This window comes from Notothenia rossii (genome assembly GCF_949606895.1).
Source record: "Notothenia rossii genome assembly, chromosome: 10".
NCBI classification, from domain to species: Eukaryota; Metazoa; Chordata; class Actinopteri; order Perciformes; family Nototheniidae; genus Notothenia; species Notothenia rossii.
Window position 1 is genome coordinate 64,980,372 of NC_136908.1, and position 25,524 is coordinate 65,005,895.

Below are 25,524 nucleotides of genomic sequence, written 5' to 3' on the forward strand. Positions count from 1 at the left end.
ATTATTGATTAGCCTTATTTAGCAAATGTATTGTTCGATATCGTAACAATAACAACATTCCAGAGATGTATTGTTTTCTTTAATTCATGATTATGATCTCAAATAATGTTATTATCTTAAGAAAAACTCAAGAAGGTTGGGTGGTAAAAAGAGGGTGAAAAGAATAAGAGGTTAATGTTAGAGTTTAACACCAACAGGAACATGAAGCAGTAGCGCCACCGTGTGGCTGAACTCACACACTGACCCTAAAGCTGAGTCCTAGCTGAAAACAAACCAGCCATTGTTTTTAATCTACTTTAACACAAATCTGTAATCATCTTTGAATTCATGATTTATTTGTCTTGTTCTCACGTGGTCATAAAACATGTTTATAACTCTTTGGGATTTTTAGGGAAACTGTAAAACATTAGAAATTCAATAAAGAAATCTTAATATTTCTATTTAAAGTTATTTAGCTTTTCGTGCTTGAGTTTAAAGAAGCTGCAGATTTTAAATCTAATGATTATTAATTAACCTATTTTTGCACATTTCACTTCACAATCGATTTCATCTTTTCATTCATGATGTATTTTCTTATTGTCTAAAGAAACAATGATCCTTTGGGGGGGGGGGGGAGGTACATCTTGTTATCACAGAATAAATACATGCTTTTAACCTTCGAGGTTTTAAGAGACAGGTAACACATTAAAAGGTAAATTAAGAAAATTGAATAGCTGATGCTCCAATCAGTCATCGTGACTTCACCAACTTGAAGGTGAGTCTCCCCTCAGTGACGTGGAGCTTCCGGGTTACCTGGCAGGTAAACAGCAGAAGAACAGGTTCACTTGAGAGAGTTCCCGCAGAATGAGAAGAGGCTCTCTGAGCACAGATCCGCCGGGACAGATTCAGTGTGAGTACAACCCCGCGAAGTACCGAGAAACACGTTCAACCGGAACTCATCTACGTCCGTGAAACAGCTGGAGCTTATCGATCCGGGATCGGAAGTGAGAGTGTTTATGATCTGTCTGTTTATCTACCTGATACCTCGCGGTAATACATCTCAGTTTATGACCGGAACTCAGCTTTAAAACTCAGGTTTTATCTCCGCCAAACTCTGCTCAGAATCTGATGATTTCAAGTTTCCTCCGGATTTAAAGTGGATTCAAACCCGGAACAAAAACCACTGAATATAAAAGAAAAGAGTATTCAAGTTCATTTGGATTCAAAACAATCCACCGTTTAGTTCTAGATTAATTAAATAAATTGATTTGAATTTCTCATTGAAATAGACGGACTGATGACGCTTTCATGTAATAAATAATAACATCAATCTCAATATTTAGTTCAGTTTGATCCGTTTCTGCTTTTACAGCGTGTTGTTGTTGTTGTTGTTGTTGTTGTTATTGTTGATGAGAAATATGTTAACTAAATCTATGGATTTATGAACTGAGTTTGGTTAAACCCGAGTCCCTCCTGTCCCTGTGTGTCTCCTGTGTGTCTCTGTGTGTCTGTGTGTCTCCTGTGTGTCTCTGTGTGTGTCTGTGTGTCTCCTGTGTGTCTCTGTGTGTGTCTGTGTGTCTCCTGTGTGTCTCTGTGTGTGTCTGTGTGTCTCTGTGTGTGTCTCTGTGTCTCTGTGTGTGTCTCCTGTGTGTCTCCTGTGTGTCTCCTGTGTGTCTCCTGTATGTCTGTGTGTCTCCTGTGTGTCTCTGTGTGTGTCTCCTGTGTGTCTCCTGTGTGTCTCCTGTATGTCTGTGTGTCTCCTCTGTGTCTCCTGTGTGTCTCCTATGTGTCTCCTGTATGTCTGTGTGTCTCCTGTGTGTCTCCTGTATGTCTGTGTGTGTGTCTGTGTGTCTCCTGTGTGTCTCCTGTATGTCTGTGTGTCTCCTGTATGTCTGTGTGTGTGTCTGTGTGTCTCCTGTATGTCTGTGTGTCTCCTGTGTGTCTCTGTGTGTGTCTGTGTGTCTCCTGTGTGTGTCTGTGTGTCTCCTGTATGTCTGTGTGTCTCCTCTGTGTCTCCTGTGTGTCTCTGTGTGTGTCTGTGTGTCTCTGTGTCTCCTGTATGTCTGTGTGTCTCCTGTATGTCTGTGTGTCTCCTCTGTGTCTCCTGTGTGTCTCCTGTGTGTCTCTGTGTCTCCTGTGTGTCTCCTTTGTGTCTCTGTGTCTCCCTGTGTGTCTCCTGTGTGTCTCTGTGTCTCCTGTGTGTCTCTGTGTCTCCTGTGTGTCTCCTTTGTGTCTCTGTGTCTCCCTGTGTGTCTCCTGTGTGTCTCTGTGTCTCCTGTGTGTCTCTGTGTCTCCTGTGTGTCTCCTTTGTGTCTCTGTGTCTCCTGTGTGTCTCTGTGTCTCCTGTGTGTCTCTGTGTCTCCTGTGTGTCTCCTTTGTGTCTCTGTGTCTCCTGTGTGTCTCCTGTGTGTCTCTGTGTCTCCTGTGTGTCCCTGTGTGTCTCCTGTGTGTCTCCTGTGTGTCTCCTGTGTGTCTCTGTGTCTCCTGTGTGTCTCCTGTGTGTCTCCTGTGTGTCTCTGTGTCTCCTGTGTGTCCCTGTGTGTCTCTGTGTCTCCTGTGTGTCTCTGTGTCTCCTGTGTGTCCCTGTGTGTCTCTGTGTCTCCTGTGTGTCTCTGTGTCTCCTGTGTGTCTCCTGTGTGTCTCCTGTGTGTCTTCTGTGTGTCTCCTGTGTGTCCCTGTGTGTCTCCTGTGTGTCTCCTGTGTGTCTCTGTGTCTCCTGTGTGTCTCCTGTGTGTCCCTGTGTGTCTCCTGTGTGTCTCTGTGTCTCCTGTGTGTCTCCTGTGTGTCTCCTGTGTGTCTCCTGTGTGTCCCTGTGTGTCTCCTGTGTGTCTGTGTGTCTCCTGTGTGTCTCCTGTGTGTCCCTGTGTGTCTCCTGTGTGTCTCTGTGTCTCCTGTGTGTCTCCTGTGTGTCTCCTGTGTGTCTCCTGTGTGTCCCTGTGTGTCTCCTGTGTGTCTCTGTGTCTCCTGTGTGTCTCCTGTGTGTCTCCTGTGTGTCTCCTGTGTGTCCCTGTGTGTCTCCTGTGTGTCTGTGTGTCTCCTGTGTGTCTCCTGTGTGTCTGTGTGTCTCTGTGTCTCCTGTGTGTCTCTGTGTCTCCTGTGTGTCTCCTGTGTGTCTCCTGTGTGTCTCCTGTGTGTCTTCTGTGTGTCTCCTGTGTGTCCCTGTGTGTCTCCTGTGTGTCTCTGTGTCTCCTGTGTGTCTCCTGTGTGTCTCTGTGTCTCCTGTGTGTCTCCTGTGTGTCCCTGTGTGTCTCCTGTGTGTCTCTGTGTCTCCTCTGTGTCTCCTGTGTGTAGGATGGTGGATGCAGCACAGCTGGTGAACTCCATCCATCTGCAGGACATGGAGCTTCAGGAGAAACCTGCACACAAGTGGCAAGGCAAAGGAAACAACAACAACAAGAACAACAATGGTGAGCCTGACGTTGTTTATTCTTATAATTAACTATTATTATTATTATTATTATTATTATTATTATTATTATTATTAGATTCTGTAAATAATAAACTGTGGTCCGCAGACGAGACGTTCACTGTCGAGGACGCGGTGGAGTTTATCGGCTTCGGCCGTTTCCACATCCTGCTGTTCCTCATCATGGGGAGCACCAACGTGAGCATTATTATTATTATTATTATTATTATTATTATTATTATTATTATTATTATTATTAATATTATTATTATTATTATTATTATTATATTAATGACTCAGAGATTACAACATTTTATATTTATGAAGTAGAATTATGAATCACTTGAATGTATCTACAGATAATCGAGGCGATGGAGATCATGCTGCTCGCTGTAGTTTCTCCAGAGATCCGATGTGAGTGGCGTCTCCAGGACTGGCAGGTCGCGCTCGTCTCCACCGTGAGTCTCTCTGTATATTATTTATTGATTTAAAGTGTATTTATTGATCTCTATATTAATAATCATGCTTCCTCTCAGATGGTGTTCCTGGGCTTCATGGTGTGCGGCATTCTGAGTGGTTACCTGGCCGACAGGTACGGCCGCTGGAAGGTCAGTCCTGTTATAATACACATATAGTACTGTGTTACTACAGGTACTATTACGAGTACTACAGGTAGTATTACGAGTACTACAGGTAGTTTTACGAGTACTACAGGTAGCTTTACGAGTACTACAGGTAGCATTACGAGTACTACAGGTAGCTTTACGAGTACTACAGGTAGCATTACGAGTACTACAGGTAGCTTTACGAGTACTACAGGTAGCATTACGAGTACTACAGGTAGCTTTACGAGTACTACAGGTAGCATTACGAGTACTACAGGTAGCATTACGAGTACTACAGGTAGCATTACGAGTACTACAGGTAGCATTACGAGTACTACAGGTAGCATTAGGAGTACTACAGGTAGCATTAGGAGTACTACAGGTAGTATTACGAGTACTACAGGTAGTTTTACGAGTACTACAGGTAGCATTACGAGTACTACAGGTAGCATTACGAGTACTACAGGTAGCATTACGAGTACTACAGCTAGCATTACGAGGTAGCATTACGAGTACTACAGGTAGTATTACGAGTACTACAGGTAGCATTACGAGTACTACAGGTAGCATTACGAGTACTACAGGTAGCATTACGAGTACTACAGCTAGCATTACGAGGTAGCATTACGAGTACTACAGGTAGTATTACGAGTACTACAGGTAGCATTACGAGTACTACAGGTAGTATTACGAGTACTACAGGTAGCATTACGAGTACTACAGGTAGTATTACGAGTACTACAGGTAGCATTACGAGTACTACAGGTAGCATTACGAGTACTACAGGTAACATACTGTGTGTGTTCAGGTTGTGTTCGGGGGCTTCGTGTGGAGTGCGTACTTCTCGCTGCTCACCTCCTTCGCCCCGTCGTACGGCTGGTTCATCTTCCTGCGCAGCATGGTGGGCTGTGGGGTGGCTGGAGTGTCCCAGGGGTCAGTGAACACACCACATAAGCGCACACACACACACACACTCACTCACTCACTCACTCACTCACTCACTCACTCACTCACTCACTCACTCACTCACTCACACCAGTAGCGTAGGCAGAAATGTACTTTAGGGTGGGCCTGTAAAAAATAGGGTGGGCCAGATTTTTCTTCTTCGCATCAGAAGCTAACAACAATCCCCGCCGGTACCGGTGGCAGATTACTTTTAGAATACTTTCTTTTTCCATAACAGATGGGTATGTTTTGGTGCACAGGAGACACGTATTTTACAGTTTTAATGGCTTATCAAGAACTCAAACACAACATCTTGGTGTCATTCTGGACTAGGCCTGTCGCGATAATCGATAAATTGACTTATCGTACGATAAATAAAAATGGACTCGATAACTTTTCTGAGCTCGATAAATTGCCGTTTAGTTTACATAAAGATGTGACCAGCATTTTAGCCTAGAGCGCTGTGGCTACCAGGCGCGCTGTGAGGGGCGGGGCTGACACACAGCCAGGTCAGGACACTCCGCGTGCACGTGCAGCAGCGTAGCAGCCAAATTAATAATATAGCGACAAGCGGGAGACAACGTGTGACTTACTCACGGGGAATTTAAAGTGAAATGGAATTGGTTACAAAACCTAACTACACATCTCGATTCTCCGGTGTGGCAGTATTTTGGATTCAAACCAAATCAACGAGGCGAACCTACGGACTTGAGTGAGCCGGGCGGTGTGTCGCATTGGTTTAAAAAAGGTAGCGACAAAAGCAGGCAATACCACGCATTTTAAACCACCTAAAACACAACCACCCCATTCCGTTTTCCAGCTGGGAGCAAACACGGCAGCTGGAGATGGAGAGCCCCCGCCCCACAATGCAAACATGTTGGTGTTCCTTGTTCGAAAACTTAGAAAAACAGATTTGGATATGGCCTGTTGAGGCATCCGGGTGTTTGACAGTGGACTGTACACTTGACTGTTGTTTTAAGGAGGGTTTTTTTGCTTGTGAGACAATGTGTGCTCATACTTATTTATTTATTTATTTATTTATATATATATATAGAGAGAGAGAGAGAGAGAGAGCTCTGTTTTCCAGCCTGACTATTTAATTTATTGTTTTGGTTGTGTGATTTAATTAATTTATTATAATTTAATTAATTTGTTTTATTTATTATATATAATTTATATATTTTAATTAGTGGTGGGCATAGATTCTTTTTTTTAATCTAGATTAATCTCACTGTATTCTTGGAATTAATCTAGATTAATCTAGATTAAAATGGCTCATTTGAATTCTGCCGAAGGCATTCAGAATATGTGTGCTACCCAAATAATGACTAAAAGTAAGTCTTTGAGAACGGGTTTCTCAAGCCGGGTGGTGCATTAGACCAGGGGCTCATCTCCAGTTTCCAAAATGCATCACAAACTGCTTGAGAAAGCTGTTCTATGATAATTGGTGATGAAAATAAATCAATGACAATGAGATGTACTTGTGTTTATTAACTGTTTATTTTTAGTTGAACAGTAGGCCTATATAACAGGTTGTAATGAACTGTTTACAGTCAGTAGCTTTGTGTCAGTCAAAGCTCTATTTCTCCTTCTTCCACCAGTCACTCAGGCAGACCAGTTTGTTCACATTTTCTGGTGACAAACAAGCTCTCCTCTTCTGCACAATATGGCCTGCTAAAGAAAAAAGTCTCTCGCATGGGACAGTTGTGGCAGGAGTCCCCAAGTATTTACGGGCAATTTGGGCCATCTTACCATAGACAGCAGTGTGCTCCGACCACCACTTCAGTGGACACTGATCTAGACTGGCACTGGGCTCTACCTTGTACCTCTCCACTGTACTATCTTCTGGTGTCTCCTCATCTGATTCTGAGTCGGATCCCATCAGTAGCAGGGCTGTTTTCTTCTTGGGGGGCTCAGGGTTCTCCTCCCTGAGTGGCTGCAGAGCAGGTTCTTCTCCCTTCATCAACGCACTTAGCTTTGCCCACACTGGCTCCCTCTCTGCTCTGGGCAAGCACTTGAGGTCCTTAAATCGTGGATCTAGAGCAGTCGCCACCTTTGATGAATAAAAAATAATTATTAAAAAATGAAAATGTCACTTTCCAAATCCAACCTCCATATTTCTTCATGACTTATTCATCTGGCTTTACAGTCTATTATGGTCATACAATGTAGTTATCTTCTGGTCACTCTGACATACCTTAAGCCATTCCAGGTTATTTTCTCCCTCCGCTGGTTGAGGTCCTTGATGAAGGCAGCCTTGAATCGCACAATGTAGGCAGGATCATCATCTGAGATGTTCATCGCATGCTGGAGGTGGCACAGGGCAGGTAGAACCACAGAGCAGGATACATACTTATCTCCACCAAGGAGCTCAGTGATGTACCTACAGACAGACAGACAGACAGGCAGACAGACAGACAGACAGACAGGCAGACAGACAGACAGACAGACAGACAGACAGACAGGCAGACAGGCAGACAGGCAGACAGGCAGACAGACAGACAGACAGACAGACAGACAGGCAGGCAGGCAGGCAGACAGACAGACAGACAGACACACAGACACACAGACACACAGACACACAGACAGACACAGCAAAAAATTATTAGTGACAGATTAATTTAACTCAGATTACACATTTAAAGGCCCAGTGAAGTGTGCACCTGTGCATGATCTGTTATGCTAATACGTATAGTAATGACCAAAATTGTCCATTGGAACCCATATCAAAAAATGTTGGAATAGCAACAAATTTGACGAGTTTTGAATTTTCCGGGGAAATCTGCAGTCGACCTTCGCCTTCCTGGGCGTGGCTTGCGATCTACTGCGTGACGTCACGAGATGGACGCCGCTGCACTGTTTACATTCACCACCGTTCATTTTTTCTCTTTTTCAAAGTCGAATTTCTCAACGTTTTTGAGCTAGTATTTTCCTGGAAAGTGTGTCGGAGTCGACTGGAAGTGATTGCCAATCGAGAAAACCTGACAATGGAGGCGACAGTGAAGAAAGAGGGATGAAAAACACAGGGGAAACGATGCATTGCCGCTGGCTGTAGTAATGTCAAGTCTGCCGAAGTGGCGATGTTTCTGTTCCCAAAAGATGAAGGTGAGCCTGGCTGGTGTCATTGTTTCGTAGATTCTTTGATTGATCATGATAAATAAAGGCCACTGGTCGATTCGAGAGAGAGAGAAAGAGAGACTGACAGAGTTACAGGGTTGTTGTTAGCATCTGGTGCTAGCTCGGAGCTAACGGAGATTAGCTGTTTCAACAATAAGGAGAGGGAGAGTGCTCTCCTGTGGGACTGAGAGAGATAACGTCAGCTCAGGGAGGTAAACTGTAGCCTAAGTTATCTCAGTGGGTTTGGTCATCTATGTAAACAAATATTTCCATCTATGTAATATTAGTTGTATAAAATAGGTTAAGAAATCCTTCCAATGTTTTTTGATTCTTGAAATATATGTTTCATATGAGTGTTGAGAGCTGTATCCATAAATCTCTTAATGTTGCCCTCAAAGTGCACCAGATTGATCACTTTCCTCATCTATCCGAAAAGCTGTCCAAATCAATCATTTCTCTCACACTAGTATCACTTTCCAGAGTCTCCGCCATGTTTACAATCGCAACTGGGTACATCTTGTGACGTCACAGCCACTATCGTCTGCAACTTCCGTTAGGCTCAGACGGCAAAATTAATAATTCATTAATTCATTAATTATGAATTATTAAAAATTATTTTAGCCATGAACAGGCACAATGATATGTAAGGAATGAAACTGCCATTTCATTTTGGTGCAAAAACATGCACTTCACTGGGCCTTTTAAGGGCAGGTGTTTCTTACATACAAAGTGACATTTAAAAACTTGTATGCCAATTCATGAACACACTATCTTTGTAGACCATACCTGCATGGCTCCAGCAGTTTCTCTAGCTTTGCCAACTTCTCATAATCCGCATTTGTTGGGAGGGCCAGGTTGTGCTTCTGCAGCGACAGCGTTGTGTGCAGTGCGTCTCTGTTGCGCCTCACGCGCTTTATCATCTCAAGAGTGGAATTCCAACGTGTTGGAACATCTTGCACGAGTGACTCCTTAACTTGTCCAAGGGAGGATTGTTGGACATTTAGCTCGTCTGAGTTGGCCGGACTGTGTTTGAAATGTCCGACCACTTTACGGCACTTGGCCAGTGCACCATCAAAACCACCTTCCCGAAGTGCCATTACAATAGCTCTCTGTACAACATGCGCAACACAGGGCAAGTGCTCGAATGGAAGTATCCTCCCTGCTGCCAGCATATTAGGAGCGCTATCTGTTCCAATAGTGCTTATTTTGTCAGTTATCCCCCACTGATTAGCGACGTCGAGGAACTGCCTTGCACACGCTTCTGCAACGTCACGCTCCTCTGTTTTCATCACACCTAACGGACAGACAAAGTAAATTAGAATAATTTCACTACTAGTTGTAAACAACTAGCAATTATCAAGAAGCAAACATAACGTGGTGGTAATTAAAAGACTACGAAATGAAATTATGTAATTTAAAATGACATAACGTAGCATACCTAAAGCGAAGGAGTGAAGTTCCCAGCTAGCATCGATGAGGTGTACTGTAACGCCGAGGTAGTTGTCGTTGTTAACGGACGTCCAATGGTCCCCAGTCAGTGCTACAGACCTCGCCTCTACCATCTTCTCAACTTTCGTAGCTTTCTCTTCTGCGTGCTGGTCATGTATTCTCCTCATGATAGTTCGCCTCGCAGGTAGTTTGTAAGATGGGTCACCTGTGGCCGCCTGGAGAACAAGCTTGAGCCCGTCATCTTCAACCACGCTAATGGGCCTGCAGCTGGTGGCAATCCACTGAGCGAGGAGACTAGTTAGCTTGGCTGATAGAGCTGTGCTGACGGGCTTGCCTCGGTTGCACTCAAACATAGTTGTTTGACGACGAGTCTTCCCCCGCGCTACATCAGTGCTTGGCCCGGCATCTTCCGCATTAGCTAAGGGATGCTTTGCGTTTAGGTGGTACTTGAGACTGGATGAACTCCTACAGTAAACTAATTCCGCATTGCACAAGGTGCAAACAACCTTATTTTTGTCGAGGTTTCCATCGGGAAGCTTCTTAAAAATAAATTTCCCCTGAAGCAAACCCGGCGGCTTCATACCTGCTGTATCCATGTTAGCATGTCACGTTTAATGTGGCTGATTTGACCGGGGTCAGATCCATAGACCGTAGAAGAAACACAGGTCAAAGACTCGATCTCGCCCCCTACAGTGCAATTCGGCTAGGTATACATCCGCGCTAAATTATCAAGGTGAAAGTCATCATAGCTTGCGTAGTATAGACCCAGCTCCCAACCCAACTTTGAGAATAGATTAACGGCGATATTTTTTTTTATCGCCGACAAGAGTCTCACGTTAACGCAGCACGCTAACGCCGATAACGGCCCACCACTAATTCTAATATTATTTCACATTTCATTTGCAATGTTGAATGTTCAATAAAAAGTTATGTTTGAAAGGATGTACTTGAATTATTATTATATATTATCATTATGTCTTAAAACGGTGCCGACAATATTATCGTTTATCGCAATAATTTCCAGAAAAATGTATCGTCCAACAAAATTAATTATCGTGACAGGCCTATTCTGGACAGCTCCCTCTCATCTGCACCCCGCATAACAAACATCACCCAGACTGTATTCTTTGTACTGTCTGAAAACCTTTCCTTGGAATATGTTATGAATTGTAAGGTGTCCTTGTGCTTTGAAAGTCGCCCCTAAATAGAATGAATTATCTTTATTACTTATTATCTGAAACGATGTAATAACTTTTAAAACTGTTTCCAGTCACTTGCCCCATGCATTCAGCAGCAGCAGGCCATTCACTTTGATTTGATCCCGTTATGAAATGTTATCATTTCGACAATAAAGAAATGCTACATAAACGTTATCTTGCACATTTTATCTAACCATCTCCGTTTCTAATTTCCAATATATTTGAAAAGAGATCTCTCTCTCATCTGCGTGCGGGGGGCGGGGCCTCACAGACACGCTGCAGCGCTGTGCAGTGTGCACACAGTTCTGCAGGTAATGAATATTACATTTTGTGAGGAAACTTTTCCACCAATAATTCCAATAAGTATTCCAAAATGTATTCACTTCAGGTTTACGAAAGTTACTGTAATCACATTACTCGTTTTTCAAATGTAACGCCAGCTGAAAACAGTTGATTTTTGCATTCTGATTACGTAACGCCGTTACCTGTATTCCGTTACAACCCAACCCTGTGTATATCTCTCCGGACTGTCCACCCACCTCTCCGCCTCTTCCAAGGGACGAGGGGACCGTGCGGCAGAGTTTCCGTTAACATTTTTTTTCTTCTGACAGCCCAGCAGCAGGAGAGGTGGGGAGAGGGAGGCGGGGCTATTTCATCGTTATCAGAAAATGATCGTATAGATCGCTGCTAGACTAGGGCAGTGGGGGCTCTTCTTGGAGTCTGGCTTTTAAAAAAAAAAAAAAAAGTTCATTAGTGAACTTTGAGCCATCATTTATTTTGCTCTCTGCCTCTCTCACGTTATTATGGCGCGCGCCGGAACCAACAATCAGTTTTTACCTTAAATGAGTTCGGTTCCGAGGACAAAACACACATTAATTAAACTCGATATTTGTTCACTTGAATTTCACTTTGAATTCTTGGATATTCTCAATGGGTGAATACATTTTTTTATAAAAATAATACAATAATTAAAAAAAAAAATGTTTAAATGACACCGAAGCTTTCTCAGAGTGGGCCAATGAGTAAACTGGGTGGGCCTGGCCCTATGGTGGCTACGCCACTGACTCACACACACACACACACACACACACACACACACACACACACACACACACACACACACACACACACACACACACACACACACACACACACACACACACACACACACACACACACACACACACACCCGCACCCACTCTCTCTCTCTCTCTCTCACACACACACACACACACACACACACACACACACACACACACACACACACACACACACACACTCAGATAACGTGTTGTGTGTTGCAGCTTCGTGTTGAAGACGGAGTTCATCCCGTCTAAATACCGAGCCATCCTGCTGCCTCTGGCCACCGTGAGTCTGATTTACTCTGAATCACTACATTTCCCAGCATGCTCTCTGTCAGTCAGGATATCTCCCTTGTTTCTCAGGTGTTCTCAGGTGTTCTCCCATGATGCTCTCTGTTCTCAGGTGTTCTCAGGTGTTCTCCCATGATGCTCTGTTCTCAGGTGTTCTCAGGTGTTCTCCCATGATGCTCTCTGTTCTCAGGTGTTCTCAGGTGTTCTCCCATGATGCTCTGTTCTCAGGTGTTCTCCCATGATGCTCTCTGTTCTCAGGCGTTCTGTTCTCAGGTGTTCTCCCATGATGCTCTCTGTTCTCAGGTGTTCTCCCATGATGCTCTCTGTTCTCATGTGTTCCCAGGTGATCTCCCATGATGCTCTCTGTTCTCAGGTGTTCTGTTCTCAGGTGTTCTCCCATGATGCTCTCTGTTCTCAGGTGTTCTCCCATGATGCTCTCTGTTCTCATGTGTTCCCAGGTGATCTCCCATGATGCTCTCTGTTCTCAGGTGCTCTCAGGTGATCTCCCATGATGCTCTCTGTTCTCAGGTGTTCTGGATGATAGGGTCCATGCTCATCATCGTGTTGGGGATGCTCGTGGTTCCCTCGTTCGGCTGGAGGTGGATGATCCGTCTCTCTGTGACCCCGAGCATCATCCTGCTCTTCCTCTTCAAGGTGAGACACACCTGTACCTGTCTGTCTGTATGTCTCACCTGTCTCTCACCTGTCTCTGACCTGTCTCACCTGTCTCTCACCTGTCTGTCTCTCACCTGTCTCACCTGTCTCTCAATTATCTCACCTGTCTGTCTCTCACCTGTCTCTCCCCTGTCCCTCACCTTTCTGTATCTCTCCTGTCTCTCCCCTGTCTCTCACCTGTCTCTCTTTCACCTGTCTGTCTCTCACATGTCTGTCTCTCACCTGTCTCAACGGTCTCTCACCTGTCTGTCTCTCACCTGTCTCAACGGTCTCTCACCTGTCTGTCTCTCACCTGTTTCACCTGTCTCTCAACTTTCTCACCTGTCTCTCACCTGTCCCTCACCTTTCTGTCTCTGCTCTGTCTCTCACCTGTCTCTCTTTCACCTATCTCACCTGTCTCTCACCTGTCTGTCTCTCACCTGCCTGTCTCTCACCTGCCTCACTTGTCTCACATGTCTGTCTCTCACTTGTCTGTCTCTCACCTGTCTCTCTTTCACCTATCTCACCTGTCTCTCACCTGTCTGTCTCTCACCTGCCTGTCTCTCACCTGCCTCACTTGTCTCACATGTCTGTCTCTCACTTGTCTGTCTCTCACATGTCTGTCCCTCACCTGTCTGTCTCTCACCTGTCTGTCCCTCACCTGTCTGTCTCTCTACTGTCCCTCAGTTCATCCCGGAGTCTGCTCGTTATAACGTGTCAGCAGGAAACGTTCAGGCGGCGTTGGAGACGCTGCAGAAAATCGCCAAAATGAACCGCACGTCTCTCCCTCCGGGCCGCCTGGTGGAGCCCAGCGTGGTGATTATAATACACAATCAATCATTCAAATACACAATCAATCATTCAAATACACAATCAATCATTCAAATACACAATCAATCATTTAGAGGTCTTTAAACTGTCAATATAAACAAACAAATAAATATGTTTACCTGCGTTTCAGAAAGAACGAGGCAGCTGGAGGATTCTGCTAAGCCCCGCCTTCAGGAGGACGACCCTGCTGCTGTGGTACTCATGGTGAGTACTTTAACATATACTGAGTATTAATACCTCTCTGCTGCTGTGGTACTCATGGTGAGTACTTTAACATATACTGAGTATTAATACCTCTCTGCTGCTTTGGTACTCATGGTGAGTACTTTAACATATACTGAGTATTAATACCTCTCTGCTGCTGTGGTACTCATGGTGAGTACTTTAACATATACTGAGTATTAATACCTCTCTGCTGCTTTGGTACTCATGGTGAGTACTTTAACATATACTGAGTATTAATACCTCTCTGCTGCTGTGGTACTCATGGTGAGTACTTTAACATATACTGAGTATTAATACCTCTCTGCTGCTGTGGTACTCATGGTGAGTACTTTAACATATACTGAGTATTAATACCTCTCTGCTGCTGTGGTACTCATGGTGAGTACTTTAACATATACTGAGTATTAATACCTCTCTGCTGCTGTGGTACTCATGGTGAGTACTTTAACATATACTGAGTATTAATACCTCTCTGCTGCTGTGGTACTCATGGTGAGTACTTTAACATATACTGAGTATTAATACCTCTCTGCTGCTGTGGTACTCATGGTGAGTACTTTAACATATACTGAGTATTAATACCTCTCTGCTGCTGTGGTACTCATGGTGAGTACTTTAACATACACTGAATATTAATACCTCTCTGCTGCTGTGGTACTCATGGTGAGTACTTTAACATATACTGAGTATTAATACTTCTCTGCTGCTGTGGTACTCATGGTGAGTACTTTAACATACACTGAATATTAATACCTCTCTGTGGTGCCTTCAGGTTCGTGGCGTCCTTTGCATACTACGGCTCGGTGCTGAGCAGCTCGGAGCTGCTGGAGAAGAACCTGCTGTGTATGACGGACCCGGACCCTGAACATCTCGTCAAACACACGCACCCCGACGGACTCTGTTTCTGCATCCCATTCAAGAACAACGACTACCAGACGCTGCTCATCAGCTGCCTTGGGGAGGTCGCCCGTAAGAACCACATCCTGTGCTGACAAGGGTCTAAATGAGACCACTAAACGCCCAACATTAGCCTCCTTTAGCTTAGCGGTGGTGACGTGAAGTCATGTGACCGTGCTGTAGTTCCTTTACAGCCCAACATTAGCCTCCTTTAGCTTAGCGGTGGTGAAGTGAAGTCATGTGACCGTGCTGTAGTTCCTTTATAGCCCAACTTTAGCCACCTTTAGCTTAGCGGTGGTGACGTGAAGTCATGTGACCGTGCTGTAGTTCCTTTATAGCCCAACATCAGCCTCCTTTAGCTTAGCGGTGGTGAAGTGAAGTCATGTGACCGTGCTGTAGTTCCTTTATAGCCCAACATTAGCCTCCTTTAGCTTAGCGGTGGTGACGTGAAGTCATGTGAGCGTGGTGTGGTTCCTTTACAGCCCAACATTAGCCTCCTTTAGCTTAGCGGTGTTGAAGTGAAGTCATGTGACCGTGCTGTAGTTCCTTTACAGCCCAACATTAGCCTCCTTTAGCTTAGCGGTGGTGACGTGAAGTCATGTGACCGTGCTGTAGTTCCTTTATAGCCCAACATTAGCCTCCTTTAGCTTAGCGGTGTTGAAGTGAAGTCATGTGACCGTGCTGTAGTTCCTTTACAGCCCAACATTAGCCTCCTTTAGCTTAGCGGTGGTGACGTGAAGTCATGTGACCGTGCTGTAGTTCCTTTATAGCCCAACATTAGCCTCCTTTAGCTTAGCGGTGGTGACGTGAAGTCATGTGACCGTGCTGTAGTTCCTTTATAACCCAACATTAGCCTCCTTTAGCTTAGCGGTGGTGACGTGAAGTCATGTGACCGTGCTGTAGTTCCTTTACAGCCCAACATTAGCCTCCTTTAGCTTAGCGGTGGTGAAGTGAAGTCATGTGACCGTGCTGTAGTTCCTTTATAGCCCAACATTAGCCTCCTTTAGCTTAGCGGTGGTGACGTGAAGTCATGTGACCGTGCTGTAGTTCCTTTATAGCCCAACATTAGCCTCCTTTAGCTTAGCGGTGGTGACGTGAAGTCATGTGACCGTGCTGTAGTTCCTTTATAGCCCAACATTAGCCTCCTTTAGCTTAGCGGTGGTGACGTGAAGTCATGTGACCGTGCTGTAGTTCCTTTATAGCCCAACATTAGCCGCCTTTAGCTTAGCGGTGGTGAAGTGAAGTCATGTGACCGTGCTGTAGTTCCTCTATAGCCCAACATTAGCCACCTTTAGCTTAGCGGTGGTGACGTGAAGTCATGTGACCGTGCTGTAGTTCCTTTATAGCCCAACATTAGACACCTTTAGCTTAGCGGTGGTGACGTGAAGTCATGTGACCGTGCTGTAGTTCCTTTATAGCCCAACATTAGCCGCCTTTAGCTTAGCGGTGGTGACGTGAAGTCATGTGACCGTGCTGTAGTTCCTTTATAGCCCAACATTAGCCGCCTTTAGCTTAGCGGTGGTGAAGTGAAGTCATGTGACCGTGCTGTAGTTCCTCTATAGCCCAACATTAGCCACCTTTAGCTTAGCGGTGGTGACGTGAAGTCATGTGACCGTGCTGTAGTTCCTTTATAGCCCAACATTAGCCGCCTTTAGCTTAGCGGTGGTGAAGTGAAGTCATGTGACCGTGCTGTAGTTCCTCTATAGCCCAACATTAGCCACCTTTAGCTTAGCGGTGGTGAGGTGAAGTCATGTGACCGTGCTGTAGTTCCTTTATAGCCCAACATTAGCCACCTTTAGCTTAGCGGTGGTGACGTGAAGTCATGTGACCGTGCTGTAGTTCCTTTATAGCCCAACATTAGCCGCCTTTAGCTTAGCGGTGGTGACGTGAAGTCATGTGACCGTGCTGTAGTTCCTTTATAGCCCAACATTAGCCGCCTTTAGCTTAGCGGTGGTGACGTGAAGTCATGTGACCGTGCTGTAGTTCCTTTATAGCCCAACATTAGCCTCCTTTAGCTTAGCGGTGGTGATGTACTTCCTTTATAACGTGTCCTTCTTCCTCTCAGTTGTCCCTGTAAACATCTGTCTGCTGAACATTTTGGGACGGAAGTTGAGTATGACCATGCTGCAGCTGGTGGCGGCCATGTTGTTCATGTTGCTCAACGTCTGCTCCTCCATGTGAGTAACACTGAGGACTTCTGATCTGTTCATGAGGACCTCTGATCTGATTATGAGGACCTCTGATCTGTTTGAAGACCTCTGATTATGAGGACCTCTGATTTGATTATGAGGACCTCTGATTTGTATGAGGACCTCTGATCTGATTATGAGGACCTCTGATTTGTTTGAGGACCTCTGATCTGATTATGAGGACCTCTGATCTGTTTGAGGACCTCTGATCTGATTATGAGGACCTCTGATCTGTTCATGAGGACCTCTGATTTGTTTGAGGACCTCTGATCTGATTATGAGGACCTCTGATCTGTTCATGAGGACCTCTGATCTGATTATGAGGACCTCTGATTTGTTTGAGGACCTCTGATCTGTTCATGAGGACCTCTGATCTGTTCATGAGGACCTCTGATCTGATTATGAGGACCTCTGATCTGATTATGAGGACCTCTGATCTGTTCATGAGGTCCTCTGATCTTTTTGAGGACCTCTGATCTGTTCATGAGGATCTCTGATCTGATTATGAGGACCTCTGATCTGATTATGAGGACCTCTGATCTGTTCATAAGGACCTCTGATCTGATTATGAGGACCTCTGATCTGTTTGAGGACCTCTGATCTGATTATGAGGACCTCTGATCTGTTTGAAGACCTCTGATTATGAGGACCTCTGATCTGATTATGAGGACCTCTGATCTGTTCATGAGGACCTCTGATTTGTTTGAGGACCTCTGATCTGATTATGAGGACCTCTGATCTGTTCATGAGGACCTCTGATCTGTTTGAGGACCTCTGATCTGATTATGAGGACCTCTGATTTGATTGAGGACCTCTGATCTGATTATGAGGACCTCTGATCTGTTTGAGGACCTCTGATCTGATTATGAGGACCTCTGATCTGTTTGAGGACCTCTGATCTGTTCATGAGGACCTCTGATTTGTTTGAGGACCTCTGATCTGATTATGAGGACCTCTGATCTGTTTGAGGACCTCTGATCTGATTATGAGGACCTCTGATTTGTTTGAGGACCTCTGATCTGTTCATGAGGACCTCTGATCTGTTTGAGGACCTCTGATCTGTTCATGAGGATCTCTGATCTGATTATGAGGACCTCTGATCTGATTATGAGGACCTCTGATCTGTTCATGAGGACCTCTGATCTGATTAGGAGGACCTCTGATCTGTTTGAGGACCTCTGATCTGATTATGAGGACCTCTGATCTGATTATGAGGACCTCTGATCTGATTATGAGGACCTCTGATCTGTTCATGAGGACCTCTGATCTGATTATGAGGACCTCTGATCTGTTTGAGGACCTCTGATCTGATTATGAGGACCTCTGATCTGTTTGAGGACCTCTGATCTGATTATGAGGACCTCTGATCTGTTTGAGGACCTCTGATCTGATTATGAGGACCTCTGATCTGATTATGAGGACCTCTGTTTCTGATCTGGTTGTGATCTGGTTCTGGTTCTGTTCCTCCGCAGGTTTGGCTTCACGGTCCTACTGTTCCTGCTGCGCGCGCTGGTCTCCATGAACTTTAACGTGGTTTATATTTACACGGCTGAGGTACGTCAGGATCTACTGGTTGCATTCATTTAAATATAAATAAATGATAAACATCACAACGTCTCTCAGGTTTATCCCACGGTGACCCGCTCTCTGGGGATGGGCTTCTGCACGAGCTTCAGCCGCATCGGAGGGATGATCGCCCCCTTCATCGCTCAGGTGAGTTCAGGGTCCTTCAGAGGATCAGTTGAGTTCAGGGTCCCTCTAAGAGTCAGGTGTTCAGGGTCCCTTAGAGAGTCGGGTGTTCAGGGTCCCTCAGAGACTCAGGTGAGTTCAGGGTCCCTCAGAGACTCAGGTGAGTTCAGGGTCCCTCTGAGAGTCAGGTGTTCAGGGTCTCTCAGAGAGTCAGGTGTTCAGGGTCCCTCTAAGAGTCAGGTGTTCAGGGTCCCTCAGAGAGTCGGGTGTTCAGGGTCCCTCAGAGACTCAGGTGAGTTCAGGGTCCCTCTGAGCGTCAGGTGTTCAGGGTCCCTCAGAGAGTCAGGTGTTCAGGGTCCCTCAGAGAGTCAGGTGTTCAGGGTCCCTCTGAGAGTCAGGTGTTCAGGGTCCCTCTGAGAGTCAGGTGTTCAGGGTCCCTCAGAGAGTCAGGTGTTCAGGGTCCCTCTGAGAGTCAGGTGTTCAGGGTCCCTCTGAGAGTCAGGTGAGTTCAGGGTCCCTCTGAGAGTCAGGTGTTCAGGGTCCCTCAGAGAGTCAGTTGAGTTCAGGGTCCCTCAGAGAGTCAGGTGTTCAGGGTCCCTCTGAGAGTCAGGTGTTCAGGGTCCCTCAGAGAGTCAGTTGAGTTCAGGGTCCCTCATAGACTCAGGTGTCCGGGGTCCCTCCGAGAGTCAGGTGTTCAGGGTCCCTCAGAGAGTCAGGTGAGTTCAGGGTCCCTCTGAGAGTCAGTTGTGTTCAGGTTCATCTTATAGAGTCAGGTGTTCAGGGTCCCTCAGAGACTCAGGTGAGTTCAGGATCCTTTGAGAGTCAGGTGTGTTCAGGGTCCTGTTATAGAGTCAGGTGTGTTCAGGGTCCCTCAGAGACTCAGGTGAGTTCAGGGTCCTCTGAGAGTCAGGTGAGTTCAGGGTCCTCTCATCGCTCAGGTGAGTTCAGGGTCCTCTGAGAGTCAGGTGAGTTCAGCGTCCTCTCATAGCTCAGGTGTGTTCAGGGTCCTGTTATAGAGTTAGGTGTGTTCAGGGTCCTGTTATAGAGTCAGGTGTATTCGGGGTCCTCTCATTGCTCAGGTGTGTTCAGGGTCCTGTTATAGAGTCAGGTGTGTTCAGGGTCCTCTTATAGAGTCAGTTGAGTTCAGGGTCCTCTTATAGAGTCAGGTGTGTTTGGGGTCCTCTTATAGAGTCAGGTATGTTCGGGTTCCTCTTATAGAGTCAGGTATGTTCGGGTTCCTCTTATAGAGTCAGGTATGTTCGGGTTCCTCTTATAGAGTCAGGTGTGTTCGGGTTCCTCTTATAGAGTCAGGTATGTTCGGGGTCCTCTTATAGAGTCAGGTATGTTCGGGTTCCTCTTATAGAGTCAGGTGTGTTCGGGTTCCTCTTATAGAGTCAGGTGTGTTCGGGTTCCTCTTATAGAGTCAGGTGTTCAGGGTCCCTCTAAGAGTCAGGTGTTCAGGGTCCCTCAGAGAGTCGGGTGTTCAGGGTCCCTCAGAGACTCAGGTGAGTTCAGGGTCCCTCTGAGCGTCAGGTGTTCAGGGTCCCTCAGAGAGTCAGGTGTTCAGGGTCCCTCAGAGAGTCAGGTGTTCAGGGTCCCTCTGAGAGTCAGGTGTTCAGGGTCCCTCTGAGAGTCAGGTGTTCAGGGTCCCTCAGAGAGTCAGGTGTTCAGGGTCCCTCTGAGAGTCAGGTGTTCAGGGTCCCTCTGAGAGTCAGGTGAGTTCAGGGTCCCTCTGAGAGTCAGGTGTTCAGGGTCCCTCAGAGAGTCAGTTGAGTTCAGGGTCCCTCAGAGAGTCAGGTGTTCAGGGTCCCTCTGAGAGTCAGGTGTTCAGGGTCCCTCAGAGAGTCAGTTGAGTTCAGGGTCCCTCATAGACTCAGGTGTCCGGGGTCCCTCCGAGAGTCAGGTGTTCAGGGTCCCTCAGAGAGTCAGGTGAGTTCAGGGTCCCTCTGAGAGTCAGTTGTGTTCAGGTTCATCTTATAGAGTCAGGTGTTCAGGGTCCCTCAGAGACTCAGGTGAGTTCAGGATCCTTTGAGAGTCAGGTGTGTTCAGGGTCCTGTTATAGAGTCAGGTGTGTTCAGGGTCCCTCAGAGACTCAGGTGAGTTCAGGGTCCTCTGAGAGTCAGGTGAGTTCAGGGTCCTCTCATCGCTCAGGTGAGTTCAGGGTCCTCTGAGAGTCAGGTGAGTTCAGCGTCCTCTCATAGCTCAGGTGTGTTCAGGGTCCTGTTATAGAGTTAGGTGTGTTCAGGGTCCTGTTATAGAGTCAGGTGTATTCGGGGTCCTCTCATTGCTCAGGTGTGTTCAGGGTCCTGTTATAGAGTCAGGTGTGTTCAGGGTCCTCTTATAGAGTCAGTTGAGTTCAGGGTCCTCTTATAGAGTCAGGTGTGTTTGGGGTCCTCTTATAGAGTCAGGTATGTTCGGGTTCCTCTTATAGAGTCAGGTATGTTCGGGTTCCTCTTATAGAGTCAGGTATGTTCGGGTTCCTCTTATAGAGTCAGGTGTGTTCGGGTTCCTCTTATAGAGTCAGGTATGTTCGGGGTCCTCTTATAGAGTCAGGTATGTTCGGGTTCCTCTTATAGAGTCAGGTGTGTTCGGGTTCCTCTTATAGAGTCAGGTATGTTCGGGTTCCTCTTATAGAGTCAGGTATGTTCGGGTTCCTCTTATAGAGTCAGGTGTGTTCGGGTTCCTCTTATAGAGTCAGGTATGTTCGGGGTCCTCTTATAGAGTCAGGTATGTTCGGGTTCCTCTTATAGAGTCAGGTGTGTTCGGGTTCCTCTTATAGAGTCAGGTGTGTTCGGGTTCCTCTTATAGAGTCAGGTATGTTCGGGGTCCTGTTATAGAGTCAGGTGTGTTCAGGGTCCTCTCATTGCTCAGGTGTGTTCAGGGTCCAGTTATAGAGTCAGGTGTGTTCAGGGTCCTCTCATTGCTCAGGTGTGTTCAGGGTCCTGCTATCGAGTCAGGTGTGTTCAGGGTCCTCTTATAGAGTCAGGTGTGTTCAGGTGTGTTCAGGGTCCTCTCATTGCTCAGTTGTGTTCAGGGTCCTGTTATAGAGTCAGGTGTGTTCAGGGTCCTCTCATTGCTCAGGTGTGTTCAGGGTCCTGCTATAGAGTCAGGTGTGTTCAGGGTCCTCTTATAGAGTCAGGTGTGGTCAGGGTCCTCTTATAGAGTCAGGTGTGTTCAGGGTCCTCTCATTGCTCAGGTGTTTTCAGGGTCCTGCTATAGAGTCAGGTGTGTTCAGGGTCCTCTTATAGAGTCAGGTGTGGTCAGGGTCCTCTTATAGAGTCAGGTGTGTTCGGGGTCCTCTCATTGCTCAGGTGTGTGCAGGGTCCTGCTATAGAGTCAGTTGAGTTCAGGGTCCTCTTATAGCAGGGGTGGGGAACCCTCCGGCCCGCGAGACCATTTGGCACGGCCCTCGAGGTAATTTCTAAACACACGCAAAAAAGAAAAAAATTCAAGAAATCTAGACTGCAAAATAATTAAACAAGCGAGTGCCTGTTTTTCCTGGCCAAGATCAGGGTCCTTGAACACAACACGAGCCTAACGTGTCATCACATGGTATATGTCTCTTCTGACAGGGGTGTAGTTCTAACGGAGAGCACCAGAACGCGGCTCCGGGCCGGGACTTCACAAATGTCAGTACCCATAAGGAGCCGTACACATGCCGCAGTTTGTGCGTGGCTGTGTCTTTAGTTGAAAGCCCAGTGGCGATCTGTTCTTCTGTCACACTGATCATACAGTCAATAACTTTGTTGTTATTAGCATGTGGTTAGCTAGCTATGCTAACGAATATAAGAAGCTTTTTCTCCAACCAGTGAGGTAAAGGCACATCTTTTATGGTCATTATATTTATACAGAAATAAGAGAATAAAGTAAACAGGTATAAAATACTATATGACAATAAAAAAAAAGTTGTTATTAATAAACAAGAATACAGTTTGAAAGGGAAGTGATTTGTAAAATATCCATAAAGAAAAAAATCCGCTTACAGTTGAGAGATGTATCCATATATCTATTAATTGTACTCTCAAAGTGCACCAGATTGATGCTTTTAACTTCAACATTTAAAAAAAATCCACATGGATATGAAACTAAATACATTTGCACACATCTTTTGTCCATATCTTTCTGTTTTGGTGGTCGTACCACGGTGCATGAATGCGCGGGTCATGGTCAAATGTCTGGATTAAGAGGTTGCTTTTTCTTTGCACAGCATGAAAGAAAGGCGAAATGAATGGGCTGTGATTTGAGTTTTTTAAGCAAACGTTGAGTTCAATAATTTGTACGGCCTCGAAGGATGTTGTAAAAATTGAAATGGCCCTTGAGAGAAAAAAGGTTCCCCACCCCTGTCTTATAGAGTCAGGTGTGTTCAGGGTCCTCTTATAGAGTCAGGTGTGTTCAGGGTCCTCTTATAGAGTCAGGTGTGTTCAGGGTCCTCTTATAGAGTCAGGTGTGTTCAGGGTCCTCTTATAGAGTCAGGTGTGTTGGGGGTCCTCTTATAGAGTCAGGTGTGTTCAGGGTCCTCTTATAGAGTCAGGTGTGTTCAGGGTCCTCTTATAGAGTCAGGTGTGTTCAGGGTCCTCTTATAGAGTCAGGTGTGTTCAGGGTCCTCTTATAGAGTCAGGTGTGTTCGGGGTCCTCTTATAGAGTCAGGTGTGTTCAGGGTCCTCTTATAGAGTCAGGTGTGTTTGGGGTCCTCTTATAGAGTCAGGTGTGTTCGGGGTCCTCTTATAGAGTCAGGTGAGTTCAGGGTCCTCTTATAGAGTCAGGTGTGTTCAGGGTCCTCTTATAGAGTCAGGTGTGTTCAGGGTCCTCTTATAGAGTCAGGTGTGTTCGGGGTCCTCTTATAGAGTCAGGTGAGTTCAGGGTCCTCTTATAGAGTCAGGTGTGTTCAGGGTCCTCTTATAGAGTTAGGTGTGTTCAGGGTCCTCTTATAGAGTCAGGTGTGTTCAGGGTCCTCTTATAGAGTCAGGTGTGTTCAGGGTCCTCTTATAGAGTCAGGTGTGTTCGGGTTCCTCTTATAGAGTCAGGTGTGTTCAGGGTCCTCTTATAGAGTCAGGTGTGTTTGGGTTCCTCTTATAGAGTCAGGTGTGTTCAGGGTCCTCTTATAGAGTCAGGTGTGTTCGGGGTCCTCTTATAGAGTCAGTTGAGTTCAGGGTCCTCTTATAGAGTCAGGTGTGTTCGGGTTCCTCTTATAGAGTCAGGTGTGTTCAGGGTCCTCTTATAGAGTCAGGTGTGTTCAGGGTCCTCTTATAGAGTCAGGTGTGTTCAGGGTCCTCTTATAGAGTCAGTTGAGTTCAGGGTCCTCTTATAGAGTCAGGTGTGTTCGGGGTCCTCTTATAGAGTCAGGTGTGTTCAGGGTCCTCTTATAGAGTCAGGTGTGTTTGGGGTCCTCTTATAGAGTCAGGTGTGTTCAGGGTCCTCTTATAGAGTCAGGTGTGTTCGGGTTCCTCTTATAGAGTCAGGTGTGTTCAGGGTCCTCTTATAGAGTCAGGTGTGTTCAGGGTACTCTTATAGAGTTAGGTGTGTTCAGGGTCCTCTTATAGAGTCAGGTGTGTTCGGGGTCCTCTTATAGAGTCAGGTGTGTTCAGGGTCCTCTTATAGAGTCAGGTGTGTTCGGGGTCCTCTTATAGAGTCAGGTGTGTTCAGGGTCCTCTTATAGAGTCAGGTGTGTTCAGGGTCCTCTTATAGAGTCAGGTGTGTTCAGGGTCCTCTTATAGAGTCAGGTGTGTTCAGGGTCCTCTTATAGAGTCAGGTGTGTTCAGGGTCCTCTTATAGAGTCAGGTGTGTTCAGGTGTGTTCAGGTTCCTCTGATAGAGTCGTACAGGTGAGTTTCAGGTGTTTTCTCTATGTGTGCTTCAGGTGCTGATGTCCCAGTCGGTGGTTCTGGCTCTCAGCCCGTTTGCAGTGACCTGTGTGATCTGCGCTCTGGGGAACTTCCTGCTTCCGATCGAGACTCGAGGACGAGCTCTGCTGGTGAGAGACACTATTAACGAGTGGGCCGGGCATTGTGGGTAAAATTAACTAAAGTTAACGAGAATTTTTGTTTTAATTTACAATTGTTTGTTTCTCTGATAAAGTTACAACTTTAATTTCACCAAATATCTATGGTTTTCATTTTAAATGCAGCACAATGAGACAATATTTGAAGCGTCTGGTATTTTTATTTACTTTTTAATCGTAAGCGAGTTAAACTTTTCAATACCCATGTTTTCTTGTAATTCAGAAATGTTCAACATTAGAAAAGATTTTTGATTTGTTCATTTAGAAAAAGATTCTCATAATTTAACAACTTTTAAAAAAATTCCACAATTCTATCAGTATTTTATTAATATATTTTTCTATTTGAATCCTCAAGATGTATTTCTATTCCTACAAAAGCCGGAAATATATTTTAAAATATCAGTTTTATTCAAAATGTTGAAACCTTTATCTCTGTGTTTTCAGCAGAACTCCTGACGACGTCAGCCGACGAAAAAAACGTTTTATTTTGTATTAAATCTGAGGCTCGTGAATAAACGCTGCTATTGAAAGAGTTTCTGATAAATGATCAATAATATAATAATATATATCTCAAGTTGTTATTGTTATTATTTAAACGCAAGGTACCTTATTGACATTTAAATAACGTTTTTCTGACGTTTTCGGCAGAAAGTTTATATCATGAAAATGTTTTTAAAATATCTGAAAAATATACAATCTGAATAAAAACTCCTGAGAAACTAAAGTCTTTCATAATTTATGAAACATCCTGGTGGTGGCGCTGCTGCAGGAAGAGAAGAAGAAGGTCAGCACTCGTTAAGCTCGTTAGAGTGGATACAGATTAGTGTGTGTGTGTGTGTGTGTGTGTGTGTGTGTGTGTGTGTGTGTGTGTGTGTGTGTGTGTGTGTGTGTGTGTGTGTGTGTGTGTGTGTGTGTGTGTGTGTGTGTGTGTGTGTGTGTGTGTGTGTGTGTGTGTGTGTGTGTGTGTGT

The 25,524-nt window shown here is 45.5% G+C and overlaps 1 protein-coding gene and 1 long non-coding RNA gene across 4 annotated transcripts; one reads left to right on the forward strand and one right to left on the reverse strand.

The window, feature by feature from the left end:
• Positions 1 to 730: 730 nt before the first annotated feature.
• Positions 731 to 25,279, forward strand: svopl (SVOP-like). Of its 3 annotated transcripts, none has more exons than XM_079653202.1 (16): positions 731 to 889; positions 3,271 to 3,386; positions 3,495 to 3,583; positions 3,745 to 3,843; positions 3,922 to 3,993; positions 4,799 to 4,923; positions 12,005 to 12,068; positions 12,602 to 12,727; positions 13,415 to 13,543; positions 13,689 to 13,762; positions 14,556 to 14,752; positions 16,746 to 16,857; positions 18,342 to 18,423; positions 18,493 to 18,582; positions 24,415 to 24,528; positions 25,000 to 25,279. In XM_079653202.1, the coding sequence occupies exons 2-16, from the start codon at positions 3,272 to 3,274 to the stop codon at positions 25,009 to 25,011; spliced, it is 1,500 nt and encodes a 499-aa protein (XP_079509328.1). In that variant the 5' UTR covers positions 731 to 889; position 3,271; the 3' UTR covers positions 25,012 to 25,279. The 3 variants fall into 3 exon arrangements, with proteins under 3 accessions (XP_079509328.1, XP_079509330.1, XP_079509329.1); XM_079653204.1 differs by having other exon boundaries at positions 25,003 to 25,279; XM_079653203.1 differs by having other exon boundaries at positions 827 to 983.
• On the reverse strand, positions 6,412 to 7,296 carry LOC307021250. The gene is made up of 2 exons (XR_013803112.1): positions 7,133 to 7,296; positions 6,412 to 6,988 (listed from the first exon to the last, which is right to left on the reverse strand). It is a non-coding gene; the product is annotated as an uncharacterized lncRNA (long non-coding RNA).
• Positions 25,280 to 25,524: the final 245 nt, after the last annotated feature.